The sequence below is a fragment of the Dipodomys ordii genome, unplaced genomic scaffold, assembly GCF_000151885.1.
Source record: "Dipodomys ordii isolate 6190 unplaced genomic scaffold, Dord_2.0 Scaffold12, whole genome shotgun sequence".
NCBI classification, from domain to species: Eukaryota; Metazoa; Chordata; class Mammalia; order Rodentia; family Heteromyidae; genus Dipodomys; species Dipodomys ordii.
Window position 1 is genome coordinate 4,293,759 of NW_012267228.1, and position 21,299 is coordinate 4,315,057.

General features: G+C 55.2%; 1 protein-coding gene across 1 annotated transcript; it reads left to right on the plus strand.

The window, feature by feature from the left end:
• The first annotated feature begins 1,764 nt into the window (after positions 1-1,764).
• On the plus strand, positions 1,765-18,491 carry Ssuh2 (ssu-2 homolog (C. elegans)). The gene is given in 12 exon segments (XM_013010450.1): positions 1,765-1,789; positions 6,521-6,624; positions 6,911-6,987; positions 8,027-8,159; positions 9,133-9,193; positions 10,035-10,159; positions 11,256-11,318; positions 12,459-12,544; positions 13,470-13,562; positions 13,704-13,809; positions 15,991-16,098; positions 18,345-18,491. Coding segments are annotated over 12 exon segments (1,128 nt in total).
• Positions 18,492-21,299: the final 2,808 nt, after the last annotated feature.

Sequence of the window (21,299 nt, forward strand, 5' to 3'; positions counted from 1 at the left end):
GGCTTGGACAAGCTGCCCTGGGGAGCCTGAGTCCTGAGGCACCAACTGGGCCCCGTGCTCTGTGACTGTGGGCAGGTCACTTGACAGCTCTGAGCCTTTGTCAAGAGGAGACCGTGTGAGCCAAGGGGGGGCGGCCACGCTGATGCCACGGGGGGGGGGCAGGGATGCTGCTGAGGTGATCACAAGGTCAGGAGAGGTTCAGAAAGTTGCTCAGAGTCACCGTGGGACGCACAGCCCCAAGTCTAGCCAGCCCAGAGGGGCCGACTCTCCAAGACGCACTGTCCCCACCAGGCCTCCGGAGAAGCCACGTCCTCCGATGGACGGGGAGGGGGGCAGGGTGCACCTACACGCGCGGGTGCCAGCCTTCAAGAGGGGGACATGCCGACACATGCGCCCGCGTGATGAGCTTTGAACACAAGCAGACGCACAGAGCCGCTCCACCCGGCTCCGTTTACTCTGGGCCCCGGCTGGCCGCTCCTCCCAGGCCCCATCCCACGGCCACGTGGACGCTGTCCTGCAGGCCCCAGCCTCCGTTCGGCGGCCTCTACCCCAGCAGGGCCTCTGACACCCAGCCCTCCTTCCCTATGGTCTAGGGCTCTGCTGCCCGGTCCACGGCTTGTAGTCTCCCTGGGAAGCTCTTCCCCAGCGCAAAGACCCCCCAGTGGGCCGGGCGCTGGTGGCTCACGCCTGTCATCCTAGCTACTCAGGAGGCTGAGATCTGAGGATCACGGTTCAAAGCCAGCCTAGACGGGAAAGCCTCTGAGACTCTTATCTCCAATGAACCACCAGAAAACCGGAAGTGGCGCTGTGGCTCAAGTGGTAGAGCGCTCGCCTTGAGCTGAAGAGCTGAGGGACAGCGCCCAGGCCCAGAGTTCAAGCCCCATGACCAAAAAAGAAAAAGAATAAAAGATCCACCAGTGGGGAGTGACTTGTCTGTTTCCGAGGCATTGGGGAAGTGATCGCGGCGGCTCTGGTGTTCTGGTGGGGGTGGGTGGTGAGCATGTGGGGGAGGGGAGGGGGCAGGGCAGAAGAGAGGGCCCAAGACCTCCTGGGAGGTCCAACGTGGAGTCTGGTCCTGTGTGCATGGGGAGGGGGGGACGGGTGGCCCACGGGGGCTGGGCAGGGACCCAAGGAAATGGTCCCTGCCCTTCTGGGGAGGGGATGCGACGACGAGGGGCTTGCTCAAGGGCCCTGGGGCACATCCTGTGTGCTGGTGGTGGTCGAGTCCATCCAGAGCAACTGATCCTTGTTTTGTGGGGGAGGGGCAGGCCGGTGCTGTCGGCTCTGGACATTCATGTTTTAGACTCAGTCAGAGGAGGGGTGGGATTCCCGCGTTTAAGGTGGGAGTTCCCACCCCCAGGCAAGGGCTCCGGAGAAGCTCTCACTTGGGCGCAGACAGGGCCCAGGCCGCTGTGTGGCTTTGGAGAATGCCCGGCTCCTAAGCTGAGCCTCCAGGGCCAACCAGGAAGCTGGGACCCAGCACTTCAGAGACCCCCCCTCCAGGAATCGGGCCCCCCTGAAGCCCTATGCAGGGGGTAGATGGCTCCCCGCACCCCACCACACTTCCAGCTCTGCCTTGCTCAGGTGTGGCATGGCGGGGGGGGGCAGGGGGAGGCGCTGAGGGCACGGGCAGCTTTCCTGTGTTGTGTGCAGATCCCCAAACAATGGACCTGCTGTGGGAGGGGCGGAGAGGACTGACCCCGCGCTGCACTGAGCTCCGAAGCCTGAAGCACACACCACCTCCCGGCCGGCCGCGCTCCTACCATGGACAGAGACCGCAGTGGGGACAGTAAGTGGAGGGGGGGTACTGAGCTGCGGCTCCCCCTCCTCCCTTCTCCCGTCTTTCTTCCTCCTTCCCTCTCTCTCTCTCCCTTTGCCGTCTCTGTGGATGACTGTCATCCCACAGCCTCCTCTGTTTTGCCTCTGGGTAAGAGAACAGGAAGTCAGTGATCACCCCAAGCCCATCCCTCCCTGCCGGGGACCTGCCTCTCCTTCCTTTCTCCAGTGACAGTCCCTCACGGGGCCGGAGGGGAATGAGCCCGGGAATCCATGCAGAGCTTGGGAACAGTGTATTGTTCGGTGGTACTGGGACTTGAACTCATTCAAAAGGGGTTTCTTGCATTTCTTTTTGGTCTGGGCTGGCCTCAAGCTGCAATCCTCCTGATCTCAGCCTCCCAAGTAGCTAGGATTACAGGTGTGAGCTACAGGTGCCTGTCCAGTTGTGAGCAATCTTCAGCACAGTCTTCTAGCCAAGAGCATGCTCATTACCGAATATGAAGCACAGGCCTGATAAGTCCGTCACGTCATCATTAGAACAGAATTGCAGTGGCATGCCAGACCTCTGTAGACCTAAGGAAGGAAATGGTGTTTTATGAGGAAAAGTTCTATGTTGAGAAAAATAAATGAAAGGAAACTTTTGATCCCTAATTAGGAATGGCACCCTACTGGGAAGCCAGGGTTCAAGTCTAGATTGTGCTTTAAATTGGCTGTGTGCTCTTGGGGTAAGTCACTTAACTTCTCTGAGCCTCAGTTTCCCCATGGGTAAAAGGAGGTTGGAGCAGGGTACCCATAGCGTATGTCTGTCATCTCAGCTACTCAAGAGGCTGAGATCTGAAGGTTCAAAGCCAGCCTGAGCAGGAAAGACATGAGACTCTTACCTCCAATTAACCAGCAAAATGCCAGAAGTGGAGCTGGGGTTCAAGTGGTAGAGCACTAGCCTTGAGCAACAAATCTCAGGGACAGTGTTCAGGCCCTGAGTTCAAGCCCCAAGAGGGGCAAGAGGGGGGGAGGGAGAGAGAGAAAGAGAGCGGCTGGTAGCCGCAGTGCCCTGGAGCAGACCTGGGTTCAGATCCACGCTCTGCCTCCTCCTAATGGCAGTGTGGCTTGAGTCCCTCAACTGTTCTGTCTTGTGTTTGTTCATCAGAGCGGGGAGCAGAGTTGTCATTTCACACGTACAGCACAATGCTGCGTTCTCCCGTCTCTCTCCACAGGCCCCTCCTCCCACATCCATCCTCCCTTCCCAGTGCTGGAATCCCCTTCCCATCCCTGAGAAAGGGCCAGCGACCTTGCTCCGCAGACAGCAGAGAGCCGGGCTTCGGGATGGCAGGCTTTCTGGCCTCGTGAGGCCATCGATCGTTCCTGGCTCATTCGTCTTGGCAAAACAGAGCTTTTATTTTTCCTTTTCTTTATCCTCTGATCATCTGAATTCCTATTTATAGGTGGGTGGTGCCCAGGATTGATCTCAGGGCCCGTGCTGGCTAGAAAGAGCGCTGCCACTTGAGCCACGCCCTCTGTCCTTTTTGCTTTTTAGGTTGCCTTTTGGGTAGTGGGTTACGTGTTTTCCCTGGGGCTAGCCTCATGCTGTGATCTTTCTCCTGAGTAACCGAGGTTACAGATGTACACAAACACACCAGTCTTGTTTGATGAGCTGGGGTCTTGCTTGAATCTCTCTCTTTAGAGTGACTACTATGTGTGATGAGGTATTTGTAAGCCTTACCATCTTAACCATTTATATGTGACCAATCCAGCACATTCACATTGCTGTGCGTCCATTACCTGTATCCCCTGCCAGAACAATTTTTTTCTCTGTGTCCCTACCCACCCCCCCTTCCTCTTCCTGGACCCCTGGCTCTCCTTTCTGTCTTTATGAATTTGATCCTGGATCTCCTCTTGTGCTTTCTCCACGTGATTCCAGCCACGGGGCCATTTCTGCACCCTGGCTGTGTGCCTTGTGTGTGACGCTCTGTGCACTGCACACTCCTATGTGCCTGTTGCATGCCGGTTGTTCGCCAGGCCATCTGAGAGAGGCTGCTGTCCCCCAAAGGGCTCTCAGAGGAGACAGGAAGCTCACTGGCTGGAGTCAGTATTAGGTTTTTAAAAAGAGGTAGCTGAGTAAGAACAGCACCAGCACACACGTGGTATTCAGGTAAGGGGTAGGTTTATTCAGTAGACCTGCTGGGACCAGGCAAGGTTGGCACTCCACATGGCTGGGAAAGAGAGAGGAAAGAGTTAGAAAAGAGCTAGAAAAGAGAGCGTCTGGGAAAGGTGGGAAAGAGAAGGGAAGGAAGGAGCTAGAAAAGAGCAGAGAGAGCAGCGAGAGAGAGTCTGGGCCTGGGCTAGGCCTTATCTAGGGTATGGGCGGAGAAAGGTGTGGCCACATCAAATTCAGATGTGACCTCAGCGGATGCAGATGTGACCTCTTCCAGGTGTTCCAGTTGCCTAGGTAACACAGGTACTGGGTGGAGACTTTGCTGGGAGGAGGGTGGAGTCTGCTCGCCATCCAGGAGCCGACCTTACAGTCAGGAGTCCAGCAGGACGCCTGCACACTCAAGGTGACTCATCCGGAATCTGGGCGGGAAGCATGGATTCCATTGATCTTCTGCGGAGAAGAGAAAGGCATCTTCAAAAGGGAGAGTGAAGCCAGGCGCCGGTGGCTCAGGTCTGTCATCCCAGCGGCTCCGGAGGCTGAGATCTGAGGATCATGGTTCAAAGCCAGCCTGGACAGGAAAGACTGTAAGACTCTAATTTCCAATAAAACTACCAGAAAACCGGAAGTGGCACTGTGGCTCAAGTGGTAGAGCGCTAGCCTCGACCTGAAGAGCTGAGGGACAGTGCCCAGGTCCAGAGTTCAAGCCCCATGACCACCACCACCACCACCAACAACAACAACAGCAAAGCGAGGGTGAAAGGCTTGCCCATGGTGTCTCTCTGCCTAAGGAAAACCACTTTCATATGCAGGAAAAAACAGCTCACACTTGGTGAGCAGAAACAACCAACGTCTTGTCTAATTGTCTTTGCAAAGATTTCCAAGTGACTGCGTGGCGCCATTGGGATGATGGCTAAACTAAGCATTCTAAGCGTTCTTCTCCTCCCTCCCTCCCTCCCTCCTTCCCTTCCTCCCTTCCTCCCTCCTTTCCTTCCCTCCTTCTCCTCTCCCCTCGTCTCTGCACGCTGGAGCTGACTGTCCTGGCTACATCCCAGGCTACCATTTTGCTTTTTCTCTGGAAAGAAGCAATGGAGGCAGGGCCTACACCTGCCTAGAGAGCCTTAGCTCTCCATATGCAGCTTGGGACAGGCCAGCCCAGCTGGAAAGCTGTCCCCCAACCAAACTCAGCCCTGGGGCTATGGGGCCAGGGACACGCCCCGTCTGGACACCCTGTGTCAGGCATTGTGCTGCGTGCAGTGACGCCTGCATTCTTGCGGGCCAGCCTGGGGCCCTTTGTTTTTGCACGAGGCCCGTGGGCCGGATGAATGTAGCCCCGGAGGCTCGCCCAGGCTGGCCGTGGATGACGGCTGGGGCTTCCAGCTTCCTGACTCATTTTTTCCTCTTCCCATCTCGGTCTGACCCCAGCTATGTGGCATCCACGAGGGAGGGCAGGCCCATCCTAGGGGACGCGGTGGTCTTTGTGTGCCTGAGCCATTCATCAACGTCTTCTGGCATAAAGGGGAATGAAGGGGGGAAGCCCTGGCTTCTGGGAGCCACGCCATTGGCTGGGTATTGATTACCTGCCAAGGACAGGAGACCATGCACACTGACCTATTATGTGAACACAGATACCAGGGTGAGGGTGTAAGACAGGGGTGATGAATGACGGCTCAGGGGCCAAATTCCACCCTCTTCCCCCCCCCCCCCACACCTGTTTACCTGAGAAGCTCTGCACTGGAACAAAGTCTGGCTTCCTCACCAGTGCGTTGTGCTCCAAAGACCTCATTGGGAAACAGAGACAGAGACGTCCATGTCCCCATGTCTAAAATAGCTCCATCCGGGCTCTTTATGCAAAACAGCTTTGAATCCCTGGGTCCTCGGTAGCTAATGACTAAAGGCATGTCTGCAAAGCTGTGGGCCAGGATGTGGGGCCGGGGCAAGGCCCTGGCCCGGCAGGCACAACATCCTGGGTTAGATCCCCCGTACCAACAAAGAAAAGACAAAAACAGACCAAGCAAAGTCATGTGAGAACCAAGGTACAGAGGACACCTGCCGAGGGGAATGTCAGCATGGACGCACACGCTGGCAGCCAGCACTATGAACGGCCGGCCGTGGGACCCAGGCCCCTCCCGCAGCCGGGCCTCTGCTGCGGGCCCTGTCCTCAGCCTATGGCAGCTCCCCTTCCTTCTCCTTCTAGCCTTTGTGTCTTCATAAATGTGAAGAACAGGGCATTTTATTAGCATATGTACTGTTGGCATAAAGATCTTGAGCTTTAAGAGAGACGCCTCCCAGTGGCTACCCAGGAGGCTGAAATCCGAGAATCGTGGTTCAAAGCCAGCCCAGGCAGGAAAGTCCTTGACTCTTATCTCTAATAAACCACCAGAAAATTGGAGGTGGTGCTGTGGCTCAAGCGGTAGAGCGCTTGCCTTGAGCTGAGGAGCGCAGGGACAGCACCCAGGCCCAGAGTTTAAGCCCCATGACCAACAACAACAAAAAAGAGAGGCATCTCCTCCCCGCTTGGGAAGGGGATCTCTGCCCTGCACCCAGGCTTGGATTTCCCCTTTCCGCACGGTCACCAGGGGCATCTGCCCACAGGTGTGCTGGACCTCAGCTTCGAGGCCGAGAGCCCTCTGGCGCCCCCTGCTGAACTCTTGGAAGGCCTGCCTGGCTGCAACTGGCTTCTTCAGGGGGGTCAGTAAGTGTGGGGGTGCTGGCTCCCATGGGGGGGTGTACTGGTCCCTGGGGACAGGCCCGGGGAGGACACAGCTGCCCGTTTCCCTGGGGACGGGAGCTGGGTGGGATGGGGAGGAAACATCACCCCTTCCCTGCGGCCCCCCGTCCCCCACGGTGTCCGATACCTGGGCGCTGCCCTAGGAATCCATGTTCACTCAGTCTAGGGATGTGAAGTACGTTCCTTCTTTAACCCTGCAAATACTGGCTTCACTGAGCTCCCGTCTCGTTTCCCTCCCTTCTCCTCCAGGACAGCAGGTATTTTTCCCACCTTCCCAGGCCCCAGGGGAGCATCAGGCACCGACGCCCTGGTCCTTGTTCCTGGCACACAGGTGGGTTTCTGGTTGTGTATCCTCCCCCGGAGTCCCCCCATGGGGGTGTCAACCCTGATGGTGCACCAGGATCCCTTGTGGGGGGCCGTGGGGGTCACCCCATCTCCAACACACTGGGCCAGGTTCTGCAGGGGTCTGCATGTCCTGAGTTCTTCAGGTTGGCAGCAAAACCAGCACTGGAGACTAGAGTCTGCGAACCGCAGCCTGGGCCAGCCCAGTCCATGGCCTGTTTTTGTGAGCAGAGCCTTACCTGAGTGTGGTCTGTGGCAGCCTTCACCCTCCAGGGGCCACTTGGTTTGCACAGGCCACATGTGGCCTGCAAAGCGGAAATACCTTCATCTGGTAGAGGTTCACCACACCCTGGTATCCATCTTCATTGGGACCGAGAGCCTCTGGGTATTGACACGACCTGGGGTAGACGTCAGGTCAGCTGAGTGGCATGGCCTGAGACAGCGTCCCTGTGTCTCGATCCTGCTGCCAGCCACGTGCCACGGCCCCCTGCCAGCCACCATGCCGGCGGCACGGGGCAGGGCTGCCAGGCTGTATGGGGAGCAGCCAAGGGCCCTGAAGGCTGCCAGGGGCCAGGGCAGCTAGGAAGGAGTGCGGGGCGCAGGCCTCTCCCTCAAGGGTGTGTTTGGGGCAGGTGATGTGCTCAGGGAAGAGGAGACTTTGGAGGAAGGGTGAGTTCCAGAGGCTCATGTTGGGGCCTTGGTAGTAGCCAACAATCTGCCACCAGTTAGCAGACATGAGAGCCCCGACCTATTCTTGGGTCATCCACTCATGCATCCACAGTGTGGCGGACACAGGAGAGGGTGGACACTGGAGGTAGAGCCTGGCTTGGAAGTGACCGCGGACCATGTCTTGGCTGGAAACACCTTGTCTTTGCTCTCTGCTCCCTGGCCACCGTGAAGTGAGCCGCTTGTTTTACCTCCAGGATGCTCTGCATCACGATGACCCAAAACAACAGAGCTAAGTGGCCATGAGCCCTGGTGAGCCCACGGGCCCTTCCCGGACCCTCCTCTCTTTTTCTTGGTCCCAGCAGAGCCCCCGTGGTGACGGAGGAGGTGGCCCGGGAAGCCCTTCTCAGCTTCATGAACTCCAAATGCTGTTACCCCAGCATGACAGCGGGAGACCTTGTCATCCAGGAATTGAGGCAACAGACCCTCTGTAGGGTAAGGGGCTGTGCTGGGGTGGGGGGGCAGGGGGGGAAGGGGAGGCTGGGGCTCAGTGAGACAGAGGCAGGCGCTTGTGTGACAGGAACCAAGAGCCCTGGGGACAGACATCATTATTCCTCGCTGCAGGGAAATCCCATTTGTGACACCCAAACCACGTCAGGCTGGCACTCTACCACTGGAGTCACAGCTCCACTTCTGGCTCTCAAGTGGCTAATTGGAGATACAAGTCTCACTGATTTTCTTGTCTGACCTGGCCTCAAATCGCAGTCCTTAGATCTCAGCCTCCTGAGTAGCTAGGACTACAGGTGTGAGCTACTGGCTTTGGTTTGTTTTTAGATAGCGTTTATACCTGGTGCTAGCCTGGGACTGCCAGCTACATAGCTGGGAATACAAGTTTGAGCCACCATGCCTGGCTTATTTGTTCAGATGGGGGTCTCATGACTTTCTTGACTTTCTGTCCATGCTGACCTTGAATTGAAGTCCTTTTGATTCTCAGCCTCCTAAGTTGCTGAGATTACAAGTGTGAGCCACTGTGCCTGGGTAGGACATCTTTTCTAGGTTGCATTTTCAGGTGTCATTCGTACTGTCATCCTCTGATGAGCACACAGGCAGCGCCTGGTGGAGGGAGAGGCCACCTTTAGCTGTGTGACTTGGGGAAAGTCAGCTGACCCCTCTGAACCTCCCATATCAAAAGAAGAGCCAAGTGATGCCCACGATCCCTTCTCTCTCTGAGATCCCATGGGTGAAGGACTGGGGGCTGAAGGAGGCCTCCGGACGTTTGGATGCAGAAATCCACAGAGAGCTGAACTGGCCACGTCCTGGGCTGGCCGAGCACCTGCAGTGGTGTGGCGTATCCAGGGCGGAGCTGCAGTGGTCAGCCTGCTCCAGGCAGCCCGAGGGGCCTGTGTGTGGGAGCCCTGCGGGGTGGGACAGTGCTCTGCCTTGACCCTGGGCTTGTTTCCTTCCGTAGTACCGGCTGGAGACCTTCAGTGAATCTAGGATAAGCGAGTGGGCGTTCCAGCCGTTCACTGGTGAGTGAGATCTGTGCGGCTGGGGGTGTGAGGCTGGGGTGGGCGGCTGTCTGGGTGTGTGGCTCAGCCTCTCACTATGGCTAAGAGGCCCCTCTGTGCCCAGCCTCAGTTTCCCTGTGGAATGGGGTTGGGTCTTCATCTCCAAGCCTCTCCAGTGCTGATCTGCTCTGTGCTCCCTGTCTGGCAAATCGTTCACAAGAGGCCTGGAGAAGCCCAGCATTTGCATTCCGCTGCTTCTCTACGGGGCCAGAGAGCATGTGTGCCTGCCGGCTCCTACCATCCCACAGCACCCCGGAGGCCTAGAGCCCACAGCCCACAGCCTCTCCCTTCCATCTTCTCCAGTTCTCTGTCTCAGGAACCCTGAGCCATGTCTGCTTTCTGCAGGGCCTCTCAGGTCTATTCTTCTAGGTTCAGCCAGGTGTCTCCTCTTCCAGGAAGACTTGCTGGGTTATTTCTCCCAATGTTCTCTCTCCTCCTACCAGGGCAGATCAGAGCTCTGAGGAGGAGTTGGGTGTGGAAGAGGAGGGTGGGGATGACGATCCCTTGGTGGCTGCCAGCCTTGGGCTGTTATTTTCTCTTTCATTCTCCTACTTGAGATTTTCTCCACCATCCTGTATCCCCAATGTAGAGGTGAGAGACCTGAAGGTCAGAAAGGTTAAGGAATTTGCTGGCAGAGGAGTGGCCATAGACCTAGAAAGTAAAAGAGCTGGATGCCATCCGGGAGTTTACCCCCCCGGGTGTGAGCCCCCATGTAACCTCTAGGAGCCCCAGGAACCCACCGAGCACCGGGTGAGTTCCCCCTGCTCCCCTCAGCTGTGCCCACGTCCCCACCTTTCTGCAGACCATGCTGTTGACGGGCCCCAACAGGGCGCCTCTCCTGGCGTTTGGGAGATGGAGGTGCAGATGCCGCCCATGTTTCAGGAAGACACCAGAAGGTTCCAAGTGCCTCACTCTGCGCTGGTCAAGGTGAGGGGGATCATGGGAGGTCATATGCTGTGCCACACCACACCAAAGCACCCCCGATCTAGATCCAGCCTGGGGCTCCTTCCTTGGGGAAAAGAAGGCCAATGGGGGAACCTACGGAGGGCCCAGGGCCTTTGCAACCGAACACCACAGTAGGGAAGGAAGTCTCTCATGGCAAAAGGACTGTTCTACTCAACAGATGGCCAAGGGAAACCGTCACCAGCTCCATCCATCATCTACCTACAGGTCTATCATCTATCTATCAATCACTCCACCTGTTTATCATATCTATCATTTATGTGTCTATTGTATCTATCATCTATCCATCATCTATCTATGTTTCTATCATCTACCAATCTTTGTTTCTATTATATCTATCATTTACATATCTATCATTTACATATCTATTATTTACATATCTATCATTTACATATATTTATCTATCATCAACCAACTTATCTGTCTTTATCTATGTGTCTATCATCAGTCAGACTATGTGTCATATCTATGTGTCTATTATATCTATCATCTATCTATGTATCTATTAATCAATAGATAATAGCTTGAACTCTGGGCCTGGGCGCTGTCCCTCAGCTCTTCGGCTCAAGGCCAGTGCTCTACCACTTGAGCCACAGCACCACTTTCGGTTTTCTGGTGGTTCCTTGGAGATAAGAGTCTCACTGACATTCCTGCTCAGTCTGGCTTTGAACCACGATCCTCAGATCTCAGCCTCCGGAGTAGCTAGGATGACAGGCGTGAGCCATCAGCTGGCTTAAAACCTTTCAATTCTTTTCTCCAAAGATCTTTCCATCCCATGATTCAGTGCATGCGGCTCACTCTGCGTGGGTGTCTGTGTGCAGGCTGTGCTGGAGGACCAGGTCCCAGTGCAGCCTGGGTGGGTGGGGGAGTCACTGCCACTCCATGGCCGGCCATGGGGTCCTGGATCTGCCTTCCTCCCCGTGCGTCCCTGTGTCCCGCCTCCCCCCCCCCCGTCCATCCTGTCTCTTCCAGAAGCAGTCCTTCTGTTTGGGGTCAGGACATCATGGGGGTGGGGGACCCGCCTGGGACACTAGATGCCAGGAGAGCTCTTGGCTTTCAGGACTGTCACAAATGCCACGGGCGTGGGCGTTACAAGTGCAGCGTCTGCCACGGGGCTGGCACGGTGAGTCACGGGTGGGCAGCGGTGGGGGAGCCACCCTGGGGGCCACGGTGCATGTGGGGGGGCGGGGAAAGAGGCCTGGGCCCCAGTCACTCATGGTGAGCGCCCAGGCAAGTCGTCGCCCGTCCTGAGCCTCCAGTTTCCCATGTGACACGGGGAGGCGCATGTGCGCGTGAGAGTGTAGCTTCTGCGCTCTCCCCTTTGCCATCTCCTGCTGAGCGCTAAGCCCTTGGGGTCCCCCCCACACCCTGGCCCAGGACCCCCTTTCATACGTGTGTGTAGGTCCTGGGCCCTCAACTCTGGCCTGGGCGCTGTCCCTCAGCTCTTCAGCTCAAGGCGAGCGCTCTACCACTTGAGCCACAGTGCCACTTCCTCACTTGGCTTCTTTTGCTCATGGCTGGCACTTTGCCACTTGATTTCTGCCTCCACTGCCTACATTTTGCTGGTTCCTTGGAGATGAGAGTCTCCAGAATTTGTATGCTCCCCCACTGGCTTTGAACCAGGATCCTCAGATCTCGGCCTCCTGAGCAGCTCGCATGACAGGTGCGGGCCACCAGGGCCCAGCAGAGGCAGTTCTAGAAGCTCTGCGGAGGTGTCCGGGCCTGTCCTAGCTGCTGGCCGACCTGCCTGTGGTCCTCTGGCTCCTTCCCCAGAGCCTTTTGTATCCCCACGGCTGTGAGTCACCGGACCCAGGACCCTGGCTTCTCTGAGGTCCTGTGGCCCCATCTAACCTAAGTATGCTAGTAACGACTGCTTCCCAGGGGGTCCCTTCCAGAGAGGTTCCAGGGCACTTGCTTTGGGTTGATTTTGAATCCAGACCAGCACAGGGGCCTAAGCAGATCTCCAAGCCTTTTGGGGCCTCAGCCTTCGCAGAAACCAACCAACCAACCACACCTTCAGGGTGGGAACCATCCTAGAATCCAGGCTAACTCCTCCCTGGCTTTGGCTCTCCAGACTCCAGCTGCCCCACACTGCCCCCTGCTGTCCAAAACCACCTCTCGCAGGCCCTGCCCTCCCCAGCCCCAGTCTGGCTGTACGCAGCCCTTCTCTCCCATCTTCCCGCTGTGGTGGAATCATCCAGGCTTGGGACGCCCTTGGCCTGGCTTCCAAGGAGCCAGTGGCAGAGGCAGTGTGGGTCCGCAGGTTCGATGTCCATCCTGCAGCAGAGCCAGGAGCAAAGCGGGGCAGGTCCGGAGGTGTCACATGTGCTCCGGATCCCACAGACGCAGGTAGGTGTGGGTCTTGCAGCCCACGGCGGGCGGGCAGGTGGGGGGGAAGGGTTCCTCTTGTCCCAAGGCCTGGCATTTCTGGATTTTATGGGCAGTGACCAAACCACCTCTACGGGTCAGGTGCAGAGAGGAAGAGAGTGGGGAAGGAGCTAGGACCCATATAGCAGGGTCTGCATGAGGAAGAATCAAGGAAAGTTGATTGACAACAGCAACATCCTATCTCTGCTCAGGATTTGGGACCAGTGAGCTACTGCAGTTTGTAAACGCCTCCTCTCACACATGTGCACGCTTTAGAACGGCTCACTGCCGGGTTGGTTGGTGATCCTTTGGCCCAGACACTCAGCCTGAGTCCTTCATTGGTTGCCATCTGCCTTCCACCGTGATTGATGAGGGAGGTCTTTAGTTGGGAAAGAAACTGAGACTTATTTCATTTGCGGGTAAAAGGAACCCCACTGAAGTTGGCTTTGACCACAGAGCAAAACAACAAAATAGCAAGTCTGTCTACAGGTCTACACACGGTAAAAATCAAGGGGGATATGTATGTATATTGGCTTCAGGTACAGCTGGATCCAGGTGTTTAAATAATGTCACAGGCTGGCCTGGTGGAAGGGAACAATGATAGTTTCAATCCAGTAACCCCTCCTTTCCTGATCATTCTAGCAAGCCCTTCTTGGAAGGCTCCCATGGTGTTTATTCGGGTCCTGTGTCCATCTTTGTACTGACTGCCATTGCTAGGGCCAGGGATAAGACTGTGGACCAGCTCGAGCTAGACACGGAAGGGAGGGATGGTTAGGTGGGGGGAGAGCCACCATGGGAAGGAGGGGATGAACAGATAAACACAATGGACGGCCACCCCAGCGAGCGAGCACCTCCCTGCGGGAGGAGAGCTTGGGGTGGGACTGATCTGAGGAGGCCTGGCCCTCAGGTGCTGCACGTGCTCGGGGCGGGGCCACAGGACGTGTGGCACCTGCAAGGGGGAGCGGAAGCTGCTGCACTTCGTCCAGCTGGTCATCATGTGGTAAGTGCCGGCCTGGGCCTGCGCGAGGGGGCCGGGCCTGACGCCACAGCAACTCCCCCTGGTATGGGGGGGCTGTGGGGATGCAGGTGTGCGGGATCCCAGCCCCGCCTTCCCACCTGGCACACTCGTCTCTTCTCCCAGGAAGAACAGCCTGTTTGACTTTGTGTCTGGGCGTCAGCTTCGGTGCCCCGCGGAGCTGCTAGCGAAGGCCAAGGGAGAAAACCTCTTCCGGGACGAAAACACCACGGTGAGGAGGGTGTCTCAGAAGATGGGGACCCCGGGGACCCCCTGCCCTGGGCTGTCCTTGGTCTGGAGCTGGAAGTGGGTGAGGCCAGAGCCGTCCAGGCAAGGAAGAGGCTGCTCCTCTCTCTTCCACCACAGACGTGGAGAGCTTTGCCCATGTGCCAGGCCTGGACTGGATCCGTGGGTACCATATAACATGTCTGCCCCTCATGGCTGTCCCGCCTGGTGAAGGAGAGAAAGAGGCCGTGTGTTAGGGTGATGGCGGTGCCAGGCTGATGGAGATGGCCGGGGTCAGGGCCAGGGGACAGGAGGCCCGGGGTGCTGGGGGTGGGCTGGGGGGAAGGCGGGCCTCTCTGTGGAAATGCCCACAGCACAGTCGGGGAGTGGATTGTGTGGCTCCTGAGCAGGGGCGGGGATGGGGAGGGGGGCGTTGGAAGGGCAGAGGCTCCCACGGCAGACGGAAATGAGCTGGCAGAGTCTGGAGCTCTGGCAACGAGAAGTCAGCCACCAGACTGCTTTTCCAGGCCCATGGCTAGAACCCTGGCCCAGTGTTTTTGCCAATGAAGTTCCATGGGAACCCAGCCCCACTTTCTTTTTGTTCAAGAACAGATTGCGACATGCAGAACTTGGGGTGTGTATATATAAATATATAATATAAATACTGAAAAAAAGAACAGATTGCGATCACCTTCTTTTTAAATGTTTATTATCTTCAAGTAGTTGTACAAAGGAGGTGCCACTTAACATAGCAGTTTATGGGTACAATGCACATTGAGCAGCGTCACCCCCTTCCACATTCTCACCCCTCTTAGATACACCCCTCCCTTACTTTTCTTAATTTTGTGGCATACAATGAATTCTTTTTTTCTAATTTTATTTTACTGTAAAGGTGCTGGGCAGAGGGTTACAGTCATGACTAAGGCAGTGCGTACACCACTTGTTGGTCATTGGTACGCTTCCCTTCTTGTCATCCCACTATCCCTCCCCTCCCCCACCAACAATGAATTCTCAACTGTGTTCTCCTACCTTCCCCCTTCATTTGTCTGCCCCACCCCGCTTCTGCTCGCCCTCTTGCAAATACCCCTATCCTGACGCTGATTTTGTTGGGTTCTGACCTAGTCTTTCTAAAAAATTAAACTATTTGAGCTCCCCCGAGTCTATTATACTTCAGTTAATTCATTTGTAACCACCTGCATACTACTTACAGATTTATAAGCACATTTTATCTACCACAAGTGAGGGAAAACAGGCAACCTGTGTTTCTCTGGGTCTGGCTTATGTCACTTAATATAATTTTCCCCACATCCTTCCATTTCCTTACAAATGGTACAATATCATTCTTCTAAATAGATGAATAAAATTCCATTGTGCGTATATACCCATTTTCTTGTTCCATTCACTCATTGAGAGCATTTGGGCGGATTCTGGTGGCTTTATTGTAACCTTGTTTGTGCTGTACTGGATTTGTGCCCAGGGATTGCTGGGTACTAAGGTAGTTCTATGTTTATTCTTTTGAGGAACCTCCATATTGCCTTCCAGAGCGGTTGCACAAGTTTGCATTTCCACCCACAGTGTAGTAGCATTCTCTTTTAGCTATACCCTTGCCAGCATCTGTTGGGTTCTTTGTGGGTCAGTGCCTGACATCCTTGGGCAGTTTTGATGTGGAAAACAGAAGTTGGCTCTTTCCTGCTGACCATGTGCTGCAGCTAGTGCATCCACATCCGCAGGGCCCACTGTGTATGTACAGAGCTGTGGGTTTCCCCTCCCCCCACGAACCCCTGCGCATGTGCAAAACTGTTAGGCGTATACCCACAGGGCCCACTGAGCATGTGCAGAGAGCTGTGTGTCCACACCAGAGCCACTGTAAGTCCACTGTGCATGTGTATGTGCAGAACTGCGCAGCTACACCCACACGGATCACTGCGCATGTGCGGAGGGCTGTGGTGTCCTGCACTGAGCAGTATTTCCTGACAGAGTAGGCCTGTGCAAGGTTTGCTGGGGATTATGGGCTCCGTTTCTGATTCTGGCACCCCGCCCCTTGTGTAGGAACTGCTGGGCTCAGAAGGTGTGAGCTCAGGGTCTGCAGAGGCAGAGCACATGCCCCAGCCCACAGTGTGCTCAGGGGGTCAGGGGGTTCCTTCTCTTCCTCTGGGGCTGAGAAGGTGTCTGTGTCTGTCTCCTGCAGGTGTACCCCATTGTGGACTTCCCCCTACGAGACATCTCTCTGGCCTCCCAGAGGGGCATCGCGGAGCATGGAGCTTCTGTGGCCTCCAGGGCCCGCGTCCTGCAGCAGGTGAGCTGGACAGGGATTGAGGCTGGGCGGTTGAAAGCCGAGGCCCCTGGGGTTGGACTGTCGCTGCTTCCCCTGGTCATGGGAAAGGGTGATGCTGTCTCTCAGCCTGGGGCCTCTTTCCTGAGAATGTCAGAGGGCTGAGGAGAGCAGAGGGGAGAGAGCGGGACCCAGTGTGAGGTGGCAGAGGGTAGAGAACCCGGGAGCAGGAGGAGGCCACAGCGGCCTGCACTGTGATTCTGAGAGGCAGGAAGCTATTGGTAGGTTTCTAGTGTCTTTTTTATTCACCTCCCTGATGTTCACACAGGAGAATGAAAAGGTGAGATTCAAGCCAGAGTCTGGGCTAAAACACAGGCAGCCTCTGGCCATCTTTGTTCCCACCCCCCTGGTTTGGGCAGCTTATCCTGATGGCCACCAAGTGGCGGCAGTGCTCACAGTTTTTCCAGGCCTTCCAGCCCTTGTTGGCTGGGGGTCTCAGAGCCTGGGGTGTAAATGTACTTTCCCAGCTCTTCGTATTGGTTGAGCAGGAACCCAGGGCATGATGGGAAAAGAAGAAGCTTTTAAGCGGGAACACAGAGCATTATGGGAAGAAGAAGCGCCACCGATAGGCCACCTGTTGCCTCCCACATGTTGTGTCTGCCATTTCTTATTCCTGTCTTCTAACTGAGGAGACCTAACTCCCCTTTCACAGGGACAGCCACCCCTCAGCCTCCCAGACTTTCTGCATTCAGGTTTTTATACAAAACCTCCATAGCACAAGTCTCACAAGGCTAAGAACACTATTTATGGCTGATTGATTGATAGGAGGCTGTCTTCCTGGAGTCAAATCCAAATTCCTGACTTTTCCTCTGCCTGACAAGAGGCCCAGAGAGGGGAGGAAACGGCCAGGGTCAGACAGCCTCTCTGTAGCAATGGAAAAAGCTAGCTCAGGCCTGAAGGGAGCAGCCCCAGCGGGGGTGGGTGAAGGAACAGGGCCCTTTCGTTGGAGCCACACATCATGGAGATGTTTACCCACCAGGTTGGCACCTGCTTCTCAGACGCACCCTCCACTGAGGTATTAGATGCTTTCTTCCTCTCTGTGGGCCCCAAATGTTCTTGTCTGTGAAATGAGGAGCACGAGGCTTGTCTTAGTGTGGAACTGGAGACGTAGTAGAGTATGGGATGGGGATAGGTTGCCCAGAGAGAGCCAAGGCCAGGCCTGCAGAAAGTTCCAGGGAGGTGTAACTTCCCAGGAGTCATGTTCCTGCATCACCAGTGTAGCATTCTTGCTCACCACACAGCAGCCTGGAATGCTAATCGAGATGGGGTCTCTGTGGGAGCCCTGGGCTCTCCCTTGAGGTGAGGCTGGGGTGCGGTGTTCAGGGCCATGTGAGTTGGTCAGGCTGTGGTCAGAGAAGGGGATGGAGAAGGAGGGATTTAAGATGTCTCTGTGGAAAGGTGGGGGGGGAGTTCAGTGAGCCCATGGGCCTCAGAACATTAGAGAGACATTTTTCAAGGTAGATCATGATGGTGGTAGTGAGAGAGGTCTTAGAAGATAGCTGGGCATAACCCACCAGCCCTTGAAGTTTGTATGGCGTCATATTTTAGCTTTTTCTTGTGCTGATACCAAGGCTTGAACTCAGGGCCTCTGGCTCTCACCTGACTTTGCCTCTCAGGGTGGTGCTCTACTGCTTGAGCCACAGCTTCGCTTCTCACTTTTGGCTAGTTAGTTGGCAGTAACCGTCTTTTGGATTTATCTGCCCAGGCTGGCTTTGGACTGTGATCCTCAGAGCTCAGCTTCCTGTGTAGCTAGGCTTCTAAGCATGAACCATCAGCACTCAGTTTTAATGTTTCATCTTAAAACTTCAATTCAAAATTTGTCAAGCACGCCATTCTGTCTTGGTGGTGGTTTTGAAAGATGTTTAAAGTGGGTATCCTGTGCCTTCCTGCAGCACCTTGCTTAGAAATAAATTCTCCTAGAAGACCTGGTCTTTGGCTGGTGGCTTCCTGGAACTTTCTGGGGGAGGCCCATGGCCCCACTACCTGAACCTACAAGCAGATGGTGACTAAAGCAGTCAGTTTAGCCCAGAGCCTAGGCTTCAGGAAGGAGCATAGTAGGAGATTGGAGACCAAGTGTGCCAACAACTCCAGATTTCCTATCAACTTGGCAGCGCGTTGTCCTGCAGGCAGTAAGGAGCTGCAGAGGATTCTTGAGCCAGTGAAATGCCTCAAAGGAACACTGAAGTGTTTTTGGCCATTTGTCTCCTCAGCGCCAGACCATTGAGCTGATCCCCCTCACAGAAGTTCATTACCAGTACCACGGGAAGACGCGTGTCTACTACATCTATGGCACCGACCACCAGGTGTACGCAGTAGACCACCCTGAACGGTACTGCTGTGGCTGCACGATCATCTGACGGGTGTGGCTGTCCCCAGGGCTGCCAAGGGGACAGCTTCACTCGTGGTTGACTGCCCTGGATGATTCCCCTTGGCAGTCCTTCCAGAAAAATCAGCTCATCATTTATCAAGATGCAACTCTGTGCAGAGCTGGTTTGATGGACTCCATCTTTCATCTGCAAGAATTCACCTGGATGCATTCCTTTAGAACAAGTGAGAAGCCATTTCAATCGCAGGCGGCGCCTCTGGTCTCTGAGCTCAGGCCGGGTCCAGGGGGTGCTTCCGGGGTGTCCGCCTGGCTCAGCTGTGATGTCTTCCTGTGTGCATCTCCTGTTGGGCTGAGCACTGGGGAAATGGCAGAAGATGCACACCGATGGGCCGTCACCCAATAGCAAGGCTCCCTGGCCTTCCATGACTGCCGGCCTCTCACTGATGGGGAATGCATTCCACACCAGGCTCGTGGGTTACTCCTTCACGCAGTGCACACTCTCTTTTGGCGTTCAGTCCTGTTCTTTGGCTCCCCCCCCCTCCCGCCGTGGATGCCTTGTTTGAAATGCTCTCAGATCTCTCTCTTCCTTTTAATTCTTCTGTGGGTTCCTTACAGCTTCTTGTGGGGTCATGGCTCAGCATTTACAGATTAAATCTTGTACTTACAACCCCTCCCCCAAGTTTCTTCTACTTTCTCTGTTCTATGGGAAAATTGTACAGAAGTGGGCTCTCTCTAAAGCTTATTCTAGCAGAAAAAGGAATTGTCGTGTGCATGAAGGCTGATGGCCAGTGGCCCATGTGCACTGTTGGTTTGTGAACCCACAGAGAGATTCTGGCTGGAGAGAAGAGCTTGCACGGGGCAGTGGAGCAGCAGGAAAGGAAAGCTGCTGTGAGTTCCCCCTACTCCCCACCCACTGTACGGGGGTGCCCAGCTCAGGAAGTTCTGGCAAAATCCCAGGTGGATCGGACAGCTGATGACCATTGCAGGGTTTCTCTGTTGGGTCAGGGTTGATGGCCTTTCCTCCAGTCAGGATATGTCTTAATTTGCTACTGTCATGTCTTCCTCTTGCTCTGGGCCGATGTGGACGTTGCTATGTGGCCATAGGCTCAGTAAAGTCTCTGGGGCAGAGAAGAGCACAGAAAGCCATACTTCTAACTGGATCATCTGTAAGGACTAGGTTCCAGCCTGGTTCAGTTATGCTTTAGAACAACATTACACTCCAGTGCCTTCCTCTTTTTATTTTGCCAGTCCTGGAGCTTGTACTCTGGGCCTGGGTGCTGTCTCTGAGCTTTCTTTGCTCAAGGCCAGCACTCTACCACTTGAGCCACAGTACCATGGGGTGGTTTATTGGAGATAAGAGTCTCATAGAGTTTCCTGCCTGGGCTGGCTTTGAACTGTGATCCTCAGATCTCAGCCTCCTGAGTAGCTAGTATCATAGGGGTGAGCCACTGGTGCCCGGTTTTTCTTCTTTCTTTATTGCTCTGCCAGAAGAGAATCCTAGTGACACCCTCTTCTTTTTTTCTTTGTGCTGGTTCTGGTGATTGAACATAGAACTTGGATGCTGTCTCTGAGCTTTGTACTCAAGGCTAGCACTCTAACACTTGAGCCACAGCTTTACTAATGGGTTTCTGGTGGTTAATTGGAGGTAAGAGTCTCATGGAGCCAGATGCTGGTGGCTCACACCTGTAATCTTAGCTACTCAGGAAGCTGAGATCTGAGGATCGCAGTTCAAAGCCAGCCCTGGCAGGAAAGTCCACAAGACTCTTATCTCCAATAAACCACTAGAAAACTGGAAGTGGCATTGTGGCTCAGGGGGTAGAGTGCTTGCCTTGAGCTGAAGAGCACAAGGACAGTGCCCAAACCCAGAGTTCAAGCTCCACGACCAGAAAAAAAAAAAAGAGTCTCATGGATTTTCCTGCTCTGGCTGACTTTGAACCACAATCCTCAAATCTCAGTCTCACCAGTAGCTAGGATGACAGGTGTGAGTCATGTAGCGTTGTTTTTCACGAGCTACTGGGTGTGGTGATCACTGAGGCAAAATAGGTGAGACGAACAACTTGTAGCGTCTCAGCTATCTTGTTAGCTCTATTGGACCGGGGACACCTGGGAATAAGTCGCTCTCCAGGTGTGTCTGTGAGGCATCTCTTCAGAGGACTCTGGGAGGGGAGACCTCCCACAACACGAGAGCACCATCTGTTAGGCTGGGGCCTGGTGAATGACAGGGAGAAGGAAGCCAGCCTGTGTGGGTGTGCCGCTCCCTGCTCCCTGGCCGCCACAAAGCGAGTGGCCTCCTCTGCCTCGAGTCTCCCACACTGACATTCAGCCTCCCCTCAGGGCCCAGCCGAAGCCAGCCACTCATGGCCTGAATTCAGAAACGGTGAGCCCAACAGCTCCCCACTCCTGTAAGTGGCTCTGCAGGCATTGTCCCGGGAAGGAGACGTCTGAAGGACACAGGAGGAAAGGTCTAGTAGGGGCCACGGTTCCAGAGGCCTCGTCATTCAGGTCTGAGGGGAAGTGGGGCAGACCAGCTTACCTCACGGGGGATGCGTGGCAGGGGTAAGACAGAACGCAGCCAGGGACAAGATCTGAGATCAGAGACCTGGTCTCAGGGACCTGCTTTTATTTTTGGCAATACTGGGGTTTGAACTCGGGGCCTTGTGCTTTCTTAGCTTGTGATCTACACCTTCTCCCCTCCTTTCAGAGAGAATTAAACTCATGGCACATACTTATTTCCTCATTGTGTATTTCTCACAATGGCATTTGTATAGAATTACAGAGCTTAGCTGAGGGGTTTGCTGAGTAGCTGACTTGTTCTTGTTCTTGTTCTCCTCCTCCTCCT